The following is a 12,849-nucleotide window of genomic DNA, read 5'->3' on the forward strand; positions in this document are numbered from 1 at the left end:
GTTATGCAAATCTTCCCACATAGTGACGTAGATATGTCGGGGCATGTTAGAACGAGCCGTTTTAGGTAGGTGTGGTTGACTCTTAACTTTTATAAAGAGTATCTCTTTGGATTTGAGACTTTAGACTTTGCAACTTTACAGATCTTCTTTATGCACAAAGAGCTTGTAACATTCCAAAGAGAAAGGAAAAATTGAAATCGCATAATATGACCCCTTTAAGCTTTCTGACCCCAAGACATAACTAATAACTGCAAATTTCCAGCGGTGATCCTTGGATAGTCTTTGGCCACTCAAACTCTCCTCCTCACCGTGCATTAGGACAATATAGACATGTCTTCTTCCAGGCAGATTTGTAACATCTTTAATTGACTTCTTAATTATTGCCCTGAAGGTGGAAATGGAGGTTTTCAATGCTTTAGCTATTTCCTTACAGCCACGTTCTATTTTGCGAAGCTCAACAATCTTGTTCTGCACATCAGAACTACATTCTTTGGTTTTACACCTTGTGATGAATGATTAAGGGAATTTGGCCTTGGTGTTCCTCATATTTATAATCCTGTGGAACAGGAAGTCATGGCTGGACAATGTCAAGCTCCTAGTCACCCTGGTGTGCTAAAAATATATATATATCCTATACTTAGCATACACTGCCTGTCTAAATATGGAAAAACATAACTGGACAAACACACTGCAAAAGTAACAAAAGACAAAAACTGGCATGTCATCTGTGCATAACAACGCTGGGACATGCAGTCTGACAGTTCGCTTTGACACAAAGTCTGCTCATACAGAAAGCCACAAGTCCAATACAAGTGCACATTACTACAAGTACGTGTAAACTAGCCTGCATTATGTTTTAAAGAAAACCCCAGCGCTTACATTTGAATCATAGTAAGAAAGTGAAAAACTACACAATAAGTTTTACAAATGCTGAAACTCCAAAACAACTAAACCGCTGGGTCATGAATTGTGAAAAGTGACAGAGAAATGACCACTACAGCAATCCCTCTGATTCAATACAGAAAAAAACACTTTGACGCTAAAACATTTAAAGCAAAGAGAAGGTGTACATACTGTGACTGCAGCATTCTGAATGCCACAGAGCAGAATGCCACGGTGCACTGGAGCATCATTTGTTCTGCACCTTAATTGCTTGATGAGTCATTGCACAACAATGTAAAAGTGATTCAACACAACCTGAAATGGAGCTGGGCATTTCACCTCCATGTGGTTATATTCGTAATCTTTCATAAGAGTCTCAAGCAGATGTGTTCCTACATGACCACATGAAAATCAAATGAAAACTGCATCTGTTACACAGTGCAATCTCATAAACTCTCAAATTCAATTTGATTTAACTTTAAAGGAATAGTTCACCAAAAAATGTAAATTTGCTGAAAAATGTATTCACTCACAGACCATCAAAGATGTACAGTAGATGAGTTTGTTTCTTCATCAGAACAAATTTGGAGAAATGTAGCATTACATCTCTTTTTTCACCAATAGATCCTCTGCAGTGAAAGGGTGCCGTCAGAAGGAGCGTTCAAACAGGAGAGTTTCTTACAAACATGCAGCTTTTCACTTCACAAGACCTTAACTGACTGACTGAAAGCATGGTTTACTTGTGGATTATTGTGAGGTTTTCATCAGCTGTATGAACTCTCATTCTGACGGCACCCATTCACTGAAGAGGATCCATTGGTGAGCAAGTGATGTAATGCTAAATTTCTCCCAATCTATTCCGATGAAGAAAATAACTCATCTATATCTTGGATGGCCTGAGGGTGAGAACATTTTCAGCAATATATTTTTTTATTTTTGGGTGAACTGTTCCTTTATTAATTAAAGGTACACTCAGTAAATTTTTTATCTGCGTTTAGCTGGATCGTACTCATTCCAAAAGTACCAGTGGTTTTTGATTTAAACTGACACTTTGTTGTCCACTTATCCTCATTCTGTCTGAACAGGTGAATTGCACACATCCTGATCCATACCATAGTGTGGACTAAGACTCCACGCCTGCAGTATGTATAATGTGTTTGCTGTTATAATGTTTTGTGTGCTATACCTTGTAAAGAGCACTGGCTGAAAAAGCTCTATAAAGCGAACATATCATTCGTGTTGTGATTATTAGTAGTTAATCAACCATTTTCATGACACAACAGGTCACATGATATCAAAAATGGCATTATCCATGAGATTAAATCAGCTTTTTTTTTTTTTTTTTTTTTATGTAATACTAAAAAAAGTTGTTGTTTTTTTGCTTTTTTAATACTAAGTTATCTAGAGCCTTTATACGCCGTATTTCTCTCAAATGTGCTGTTCATTTTTCAGATTTTCTTTGTAAAACATTTTTAATTAGCAAAAATTACTGCACACACACACCTTTAAACTGAGCCTATGTTAGTTGTATTAGTGTTACTGTGTAAAATAACGAAAACTTTGCATTCCTGTTCAATGATTTGCATGCTTTTGAAGCAATGCTGTCACATTGCACCTCTGGCCTCCAGTATGTGCTCAAATCACTTCCTACTTCCACTCAACAAACTTCATCTGACATGAGGAGGATAAAACATAGATGAAATTGTATTGCAGGTTTAATATTGTATTACTGCATTTTGGGCAACATAATCACACCAGTGTACCTAAATGAAATATCTAAATGCCATGTTTACTTACGTTTAAGACAAATATAATGAGCAATGGGAGGCAACTTACCCTAAAGTGCTGATAAATCCATTGACCGTTCCCTCTGCATACAGAGACACGATATCCCCAATGTGAAGGAAACAAAACAAGTGTTCAGACATATCTGCAAAGGTTTCAGTAGTTTTCCCGATACTTTAAACCCCTCTGATCCAGCGCAATGTGTCCAGTCGACTCAGTGTCTCAAGCCACTTGTTTCTTCGCTTCGGCAGTAACACATTTTAATAATCCAGCCGCCCGGAGAAGAGATGTGCTGCGCCCTTGACTTTTGAATTGTGATTCCTCTAACTGTGGCGTTTCTTCATGTTTTCAACTTCTTCCCGTGAGACAAACGAGGCTTTTTCCTCACCAATATGCCACTCGAGTGGGAGGAGACTCGCTCTCTGTCCCGTGAAATCAAGGAAGTGATGCTGTCTGTCTTTAATGCTGTGGTATGCAACTTGTGAGAATGCAACTTTTGTCGGTGGTGCACAATCATTCCGGAAGTTTGTCGTCAAACTGTTTTTTTTTTTTTATGAATGAGTTTATACGTTTTTTTGTATGATGTAAAACCCTTATTAGAGCATTTCATATTATTATTTAATATAATATATGCACTTCAGTGAAGTGTCATCCAGCTAATTGTTTGTTTAGCTTCTTTTATTAATTATACATCTCCAATTATAGATTTAGCTAAATAAATAAATGCATAAAAATATTACTTTAGAAACCATTCTGCTTTCACCATTATATGAATTGCCTCAATTTTAAATATTTAATAAAGCAGATAAAAATAGCCTAAACATGGTCATAAACGTTTGTGATTTTTTTGAACGTATACCTAGCCTATATTTAAAAAATGCACCCCTTGTGTTTGTTTGTCTGGTTGATGTTAATTTAATGCATTTTTGTGCTATTTGAAAAAAAAAATGAAAAAAAGTTCCTTATCTGATAAAGCGAAGGAATGTTGCTAACATTCTTCTGAGTATTTTAAATGAGATAGCTTTGTAACCTATATAAAAAAAGTTACTTAAAGGTCATATAACTTGTGTCTTTGAATAATCTATAGACCACCTTTGCATAATCACAGAAACAACTGTTTGCTTATCAGACATGAGCAAAGTCTTTATTTGTAAGTTACCTAGGAATAATGACAGAAATGACTGAATAATGGTATTTAAAATAATATTACTGATTAATGGATCTAATGTCCTCATTGAACTATGACCTAATCCTGGCCCTGTCTGTGAAACCAGGCCTTGAGCTCTTAACCTAAGGTTTGGTTAAACTCGCCATCTAGTGTTATGAGAATGAAAAATTAAAATAAAGCCACATGGTTGGTTTTGTTTCTCGATTACAACTGAAATTTGGTTTCATAATGTAACAAATACAACTTCACAACCACTTCATATTTATTAGTTTACAAAGAAAACCTATTGTTAAAATTATACGTGTGGAAATTATACATTGTGACCTAGATATTGATGATAGAAATTCCCATATATAAAATAAATATATAAATATTCCTACCTATTACACATTTCACCAAACAGTCACTGAACCCCTTTATGTAGGATGTGGAGTTTACAGTACAGTAATAATATATATATTTACACCAGAGCAGTCAGCTCATTTCTGTCATGTGATTGTACATATGAAGAACTCCTGTCAACCACAATTACAAAAACAAATACATTTGCTATTAGCATGTAGACTGATTAAAACATGGCAGAAAATAGGGCTGTTGTGTGGTTAAAGAATGAGGCAAAGCTGGGTGCAATGAGAGATCATTTGCAGAGGGGAAGATTTTCCCACACGCTTTTGGTTTTAGAAGACATCCATTACGGTGCACGAGTCATATGGATAACTTTTATGCTGCTTTTCATCCTTGCTGGAACTGGAGCTTATCCCATTCACTTTAGTAATGACAAACAATAGTTGGACATTCTGCAAACAATCTCCTTTATTCACAAGCGTGATAAGTTAATGACAGATTTTTCATTTTTGTGGTAAATCATTTCTGAGTTTCAGACTTGCAGTAATAAAATAAAGAACAAAAATACCCTATTATTGAATGTAGTGAGAATTCAAGGTACAAAAAAAACAACAATGTTTCCTCAGTGGTGGAAGCAGATACCACATGCTGCACAACGCTACAAAATATATAGCCTAGAGTTGACCTTCTGACGCACATTGAACATACAAAAACAAATTCTGTGGGGAACTGAAAGAAACATAGCAGGCTATGCAGACAAGTGTAGATATTTTGTAGAAAATGTGTGTTTTTGTGATCGTACAGCAGAAAAAAATGTGGAAAATGGCCTCAGAAAGACCTTTTCTGTGTACAAATGTTTCTACACAGAAAGAGTTTTAGTTTATTATACAACATAAATAGCATATGTTATATAAATAACAGTTGTTATATAGCCTACAATTATTTTTGGGATGAGAAGTGCTTTTTTTTCTTCATTGGTTTTTTTGTAGATTTTCATGTTCAGTGACTGCAATGTGCAGTTTTACAGAGATGCACAAGATGGTGCTAATCACAAGCATTTTATAGAAACACGCAAACGTTCTGAGCTAATTAAATGCCCTATATTTATTTTGTGCATGCATATGTATATTTCTGTGCATATTTATTGTTGAAATGTTTTAATTCAAATTCATTTTAATACACGTGGCAGACTCAAAACCCCATTAAATTTTATTTTCATCTGCTACAGTAGGTGATGTTGCTTTTAAGATATTGTCCTGTATCTAGGTCTCACACACTGCTTAAACATAATGTTTTTATATTTCTGCATTTAAATCCCATTTATGTGTTTAAAGTCATCAGATGTCCAAGTTCTCCTCACTATAAGACCAGCAACAAGCCTTTTCTTTCAGTGAATGAATGCGACTGTATTCATAACTCTACTATACTGTACTGTACTATAATCATTGTGTCTATGAGTGGTCCCCACTTACACAGCTAAAGTTTGCGTGTGTGTACCTGGTATTCCCAACAGTATAGAGACCAAATGTTTCCACAAGGATAGTAATTTCAGTCAATTTGACCCTTGTAGGGACATTTTTGGTCCCCATGAAGAAAGCTATAGGAAACAAGCTATATAAGTTTGTCTCTCGATAAACGTTTTCCTCCCGTAGAAAACCATAAACACTTAATATGGCTTAATGCATTAAGCCAGTGGTATTAAAAGACCAAATTCGATATTATTAATATAATGTAGCCTATACTACAAGGCAAGCAGATGGCCAGTATATGAACACAATGCGCAAACTTTCACTTTTTCCTCCCATATGGCAAAACGCTGAATGTGGCATAACGGACTAAATGGAGCAGGGCCAATGATGATAAAGACCAAATTCAGTACATGTCTCAATCTTAGGTTTGGTTAAACTCGCCTGCACTGTCATCTAGTGTCATTAGGGTGAAATAAACAAAAGTCACATGGACACACGGAGGGTTTTATTTCTCGATTATTATTAGCCTACTGCATTTTGTTTTCATAATGTAATGAATTCTCTACTGTTTAACCGTTTACAAAGAAAATCTATTTTTACAATTTTACTGGTGGAAATGGTTAAATCGTGACCTAGATAAGATGAAACTAACTAATGATAGAACTTCTTGAATGCAGCTCTAGAACGAATGCGATTAATGTTTCAATTCATCGTCCAAATGATTTAACTGAATTAATTATTTAAGTGGTTAATTAATTAACTTTTTAGAAAATAGTTAAAAGGTTTTTCAAAACATAAACCAATTACGAGGATGTTTCTTGGCACGTTTTTTGAATACCCTTACCAAAAAGTAGTATACTTCAAGTTTATTTTAGTAAGTATACTTAAGTAAAGTTCAAGTATATTTTTAAGTATACTTTATGTAGTAAGTATACTTTTTTGTAAGGGTAGCCTATATATTTTACAATCACTCTAATTATCACTGACCCTATTACAACGTCAAATAACTAACTATAACCAACTAAACTAATTATAACTGACCGATCCTATAAATAATTCAATAAATAACTGAGAATAGCAACCTGTCTGATTAACCCTATCACATGGTCACAGAAAGGAAAGCTAAGATGCTTGACATTTGCTCAGAGTTTCCGTGAGGTTACAGCTCACGTGAGACCGACTACGACATTTAACCTGCCTGTTACCTGTCATTTACTTTCTTACCTATCTCTCTAAAGAAACATGAGGTCATCTCGCAGTTCGGGATTACACTGCTGCTCTGTGCACAGCGCACACACGCATATATATCAACACAATACAGCTATGCTCCACCTTCATTGACCTTAGGCGACAAGGCAGCAGAGCAGACCTCCCCTACACAATACCAGCTGAGCCCTACAGCCCGTGCTACAGTACTTTTTTCATACGCTTATTTCACTTTAAACGGAGCTGGATTCTGTTGTAAAGTGTAATATTTTGCGGATATATAGCCGGTGTGAAACTCTAGCAGAGACATTTGGTCCAGTTCTTTTCCCTCCAGCAGCCCGAGTCTCAGACCACCCGGGAACGACTAAGCGGTAAGTGGCACAGACTAGAATAGAATCGAGACTTACAGTCAGATATTACTGGTTTGTCTAAAAACATACACGTTTGAGGTCGCGCGATTTTGCCTAATAGAAACAAAGAAGTAAGCTAAGGTATTATACAGCATGCTTCACAACAGCATGACTTTAACTGTGGTAAATAAAGTGATTTAAAAAAAAAAGATCTTCACCGTAAACCTACACTAGTTGGCCATGTCTGCTAGAGCAGGATCAGGTGCCTTTGTTTCCCACGCTGCACTGTTACAGTGATGGTGCGAGTCAAAGTTTCTTTTTCTAATGCACAACGATAAAGCATGCTGGAATTCAATGTAGGCTAATTGTTCAAATGTACTGTAGCTGGGTTATTATAAAAGGTGCCTTTTGTGTTTCCCATGAAAACGACAATGACAAAACATGTTTTTTATTATTAAAGGCACATTTTTGTTGTGTTTCTGTATGAGGATGTGTCTTGCCTAATTAAAAAATTAAGTATATATATATATATATTATATATATTTAGATTTAGCACTCTAGAACTCACCTGACATTAAAATGTTAACCCTTTTACCATAATCTGTGAACAAAAATGATTGTAAATTTGATATTCCTAAAATTATTACTGTAAAATCACTTTATTCACTAATAGATTCAAATCTATTTAAATCACTTTATTCTATTTTCTTTTAGGTTGATCGGTAACACTTTACAATAAGGTTAATTACACTCTAAAAAATGCTGGGTTAAATACAACCCAGTGCTGGGTAACATAGGGACAAATCCAGCAATCGGGCTGTTTTGACCCAGCGGCTGGGTTAAATGTTTAACCCAACCTTCTGGGTAGTAACCCAACCGCTGGGTCAAAACAACCCAATTGCTGGATTTGTCCCTATTTTACCCAGCACTGGGTTGTATTTAACCCAGCATTTTTTAGAGTGTAGTTTAACTACTTTAGTTAACATGAACTAAGCATGAACAAAACTTCTACAGCATTTATTCATCTTAGTTAATATTAATTTCAATATTTACTAATGCACTATTAAAATCAAAAGTTGTGCTTGTTAACATTAATTAATGCACTGAATTAACATGAACTAAGCATGAACAAAACTTCTACAGCATTTATTCATCTTAGTTAATATTAATTTCAATATTTACTAATGCACTATTAAAATCAAAAGTTGTGCTTGTTAACATTAATTAATGCACTGAATTAACATGAACTAACAATGAAAAACTGTATTTTCATTAACTAACATTAACAAAGATGAATTAAAGTTCATTAAAGTAATACATGTGTTGTTCATTGTTTGTACATGTTAGTTAATACATTAACTAACATTAACTAATGGAACCTTATTGTAAAGTGTTACTGGTTGATCTTATATAGTCAACTCTTAAATCATGATTTCGTATCATAAACAATTAATTACCAAAAACTAGATTTTTGTAGAAATATCAGCATTAAATTCCCTTTCTAATAATCACCTTTTAAATTCATGACCTTCAGCACAAGGCTTGTAATGACTAAATTAACTGTATAACTATTAAAAATGTTACTTTTTAATGTAGCTGATGGCACAATTAGTTTAGTAATATAAAGGTGTTATTTTCTGATATAATGTATATAAATGAAATGTGCTTTTAAAAATCACATTTTTGAATGGAAAAGGCACTTATTTAATGTAATGACCCAGTTTCTGCAGGCTCCACAGAAGAAAACCAGATCGCATCACATATAAAGGCTAATAGTTAAAAGTTAGAACATGAACATACATGTATAGACATACATAAGTATATATGATATAAAATGCATAAGTATATATTCAATATGATGTGTGCAAAATGGACTACAATATAGACTATATTACAATATAGTAATATCACTTTAAGCATGCTGAATGATAAACTACAAAATTCCTAATGAGAATGTGGTAGAAATAATCCTCCTGAATTGTTGAAAATTGCATAACGTTCATATGGGCTTTCAATGTCTGGGTGCTTAACATCATAAAGTAAACTCATTTAATCCCATTTGTGAACACAATTTACGTTGGAGTTTGAAGGGTCTAAAAAGAGTTGTGTTATACACATCAACTAATGATGAAAGTGCAGGTTTTCTGGAATTTATGTGAACATGATTTTATCATTCCCCTTTTCACCACAACTGATTAGTAGGGAAAAAAATGAAATTGTGTTACTTTATTGTTTGCAGTTGCAGTTTCTCACACTTAGAAAACCCAAACCAAAAACAGTTAACCAGTTAATCAATTAAACAAAAAAAATTCTAATTCTAAAACTTGATTTTAATAATCAACTGAATTGTGTATCAACATGAGGCAGTTTTTATATAAACTTGTTAATGATATCATTATGTTTCTACTGCAATTCTTTGTTGAAATATAAACATTTAAATGGTGGCTGTAATAACTTGCTGACACAAACATACATTAAATAATTAAGACAACAGGTTAAGGAAAAATATATGAAAGTATAATATAGTATGTTAATTCTTGTTTATTTAGTGCTATAACTAGTAGTAAAGAGGAAGAGATCACTGGTTCATGTGTGCTTCGTGCTGCTGCTTGAGCTGATGTGGCTACAGTGATCCTTCACACAACGTTAAAGAGAGTTATAATGACATTTATTGTTTGAATATCTTGCTAAAATTGACATAAAAGGTTTCTTTCAGATAAAGATTTGTCAAGCCACAAGTCAAAATTTGTCTTGATCAACTTTAGTTTTCTAGTTTAATGATGTAGCAAAAACAGGTGTGTATTTATTACATAGATGGGAGGGTATGATTAACTCTTACTTCCAAGCTCTTTATGCCCCCCATACCTTCATCTGAAGATGTAAGCCCATGTAAAATGTTTATTGACTCACATCACATAGTGGTGCATCACTGAGTCTCTGTACACCTGGATGGGCACAAAGCTGAGAGTAACTCAAACAAAAACCAGCCTGTCCAGTTGTGTGGGAAAACAGTCATAGCTCTGCCTAAAAGCCCTTAGGATTTTATGTCAAAATGTAACAGGGGAACTGTAGCAGAGCAGAACAGAACACAAAATCACTATACGGAACTATAATCTTGTTTAATCTAATGTAGTGATGATAATCTATAATGACTATTTAAGGAACTGCACAAAAGCCTGAGACCAAAGTGTGGACTTTAAAAAAAAATGTTTTTACATTGTTTGTAATCCACCACAAAAGTGAACTCGTGACTAGAATCATGAGCCTAGTCTTGTATTTTAATATTTTATTTTAAATTCAAATGCGATTTAAATTTCTTTTTAGTTTTTGTTAGTTTCAGAAATGGATTGATAAGTCACTGTTTTAGTTTCGTTTCGCTTTAGTTTTGCGTTTGCTTTGCAGTTAACAATGTTTTTAAACCAGTAGTGTTTGCCATAGTTTTAGCCTTCATGTGTATTTAACCCTGGTTAAAAACACAGGAGGGAAAAACAAACAAACATTTGACTTGATTAATAATGAATTCTCCTATTGCTGCAGGCTAAAAATCAGGGTGCTGATTTTCCACCTCTGCTGCTTCTCTTTGTTCTTAAACAGTGGGTATAATAAATTCTGAATCTTTCAATATATCCAACTGTTCAGTAGTCAGTTGGCAGGCCTGTATGTCCACTTTGCAATGGTGTGCGTGTACAGCAGATACATGGTATGGGTTTGTTTATCATCTTTGCAAACACAGTTCTGGACACCTAATACTAACAAGGCATGTTAGAAATGTGAACATGGAATTCTTTGATTTCCTGCTAAAGCAAATCTGCCTTGAATTTTCAAGTTTAGCATGGCTTGGCTCTGCATAAAGAGATTACAACAGCACATTTGCCAGGGTTTATCAAACCTTCTCTGATTAATTTAGTGGAATAATTGTTTTCTGAAGTCTACAGAACTATTGCGCTATTGTGGACTGGAGTAAAGGTAGAAATAATTTTTGGCAGGATTGCAATTCACATGCAGATCGACTCTCTTAACTTGTCCGGCTTGTGGCGAACTTGTAGAAAGTGACGTTTTACAAAGTACGAAACAAATTTGAATTTGATGCTCTGTGGTTAACCAACATTATTTCAGTGAGCATCCATCACGCATAACTTTGAAAGGCTGGCTGCCTCAGGGGCCTGAATGTTCTACGAACTCACCTGCGCTCTTCTGGTTTGCTTTTTCTCAGGCTGCAGGAGAGGAGGCGGAGCTCCGTGGTTGTGAGCCTTCCTGGATTGGATGTTTCCCCTGGAGATTTGTTCGTGTCCAATGGCGCAGCTGATATTTTAAATAAATCAGCCTATTCAGGTTAGTCATGCCTCAGTCAGTCTCATGACCCTGGGTTCAATATGATTTGCTAACATGTACTACTATATACCCATAGACTTAAATAATGAAAGAACAAAAGTATATTAATCAGTTTTATAGCCCATCTCCAACTTGCAATATTTAATAAAATACATGACTTTATGCAGATCGTAAGTTTTATTGCACTTTTTCACAGACACTAAGAAATCAAAGTGGCCCTTCTCAAGGCGGAGCACAGTAAGTGCAAAAATTCTAATATTCTAACGTTTCAATGCCATCATGCAGATATCTCTTCCGTGACATTTTGCCAGTGCCAGTTCTGTGATTATTGCCATCTGCAGATGCTCTGTCATCATTTTTCAGATGCTTTGGATGATATCTAGCACATAGTGTTCACTGACCCACTTTGAGCAAAATCAGATTTGAATGCACGCATCCCCTTCCCCCAATCAATTCCATTAACAGTAAACAACAACAAAACGGGCACGTTTAACAGAGCTCAAACATGTCGTGCTATGCAATCTGCTCCACAGTTTGTGCTCAAACACAAAGAGACCAGTTGAGGGCACGGCACTGTGATGTTGAATAAATGTGAGTGGTGTTTTCCAGCAAACAAAAGGGAAGACTCGCAGCATAGCTGACATTGACAAGTGTCTGGCTGGCATTCAAATCCAGAAATGGCGAGACACAGACTTTCAGACGTATAAGGTGAGTGTTCAAAACTGATGCCTAACTGCTATGAGTTGAAAACCCCCTGAGGTGAGCACATTAGTGTTTATGCATGGCCTTTAGAAGTCCTATTTTTTGTTATCATTAAGGCAAGACACTCCATGTTACAAGGTTAAAAAAACTTTTTCAGTTGATTGATCAGAATCAGAATCAGAATCAGAATGAGCTTTATTGCCAGGTATGTTTACACATACAAGGAATTTGTTTTCGTGACAGAAGCTTCCACAGTGTAACAGAATGACAGTGACAGAACAAAAAACACAGAAAATAAAATATAAATAAAATAGAACAAGTAAATAAGGAATAAAAATATATAAATCGACAATTGTATGTGCAGGTATATTACAATAGACAGTTTTTGTATGTACAGGTCCTGTATATTATGTGCAAATTTGAGGTGTAGACTGAGTATGAGTGTTAGATAAATAAGTGTATGAGTGTATAAATAGTGTGTGTTCTACAGTTATTGTTAAGTGTTCATGAGATGGATTGCCTGAGGGAAGAAACTGTTCCTGTGTCTGGCCGTTCTGGTGCTCAGTGCTCTGTAGCGTCGACCAGATGGCAACAGTTCAAAGAGGGAGTG

General features: G+C 35.1%; 2 protein-coding genes across 2 annotated transcripts in view; one reads left to right on the plus strand and one right to left on the minus strand.

Moving 5' to 3' along the window:
* LOC107583890 (inositol 1,4,5-trisphosphate receptor type 2-like) overlaps positions 1-3,150 on the minus strand; it is a 43,934-nt gene extending 40,784 nt beyond the window's left edge. The window contains exon 1 of the mRNA XM_016270244.1: positions 2,719-3,150. Coding sequence (XP_016125730.1) covers positions 2,719-2,810 — 92 coding nt within the window. The 5' untranslated portion in view covers positions 2,811-3,150. The remainder of the gene's footprint in view (positions 1-2,718) is intronic.
* Positions 3,060-12,849, plus strand: part of LOC107583891 (pleckstrin homology domain-containing family G member 7-like) — a 19,521-nt gene continuing 9,731 nt past the window's right edge. Inside the window, exons 1-5 of the mRNA XM_016270245.1 lie at positions 3,060-3,137; positions 7,590-7,606; positions 11,419-11,537; positions 11,734-11,774; positions 12,147-12,245. Coding sequence (XP_016125731.1) covers positions 3,060-3,137; positions 7,590-7,606; positions 11,419-11,537; positions 11,734-11,774; positions 12,147-12,245 — 354 coding nt within the window. The remainder of the gene's footprint in view (positions 3,138-7,589; positions 7,607-11,418; positions 11,538-11,733; positions 11,775-12,146; positions 12,246-12,849) is intronic.

This window comes from Sinocyclocheilus grahami, unplaced genomic scaffold (assembly GCF_001515645.1).
Source record: "Sinocyclocheilus grahami isolate Dianchi unplaced genomic scaffold, SAMN03320097.WGS_v1.1 scaffold55.1, whole genome shotgun sequence".
In the NCBI taxonomy this organism is placed as follows: Eukaryota; Metazoa; Chordata; class Actinopteri; order Cypriniformes; family Cyprinidae; genus Sinocyclocheilus; species Sinocyclocheilus grahami.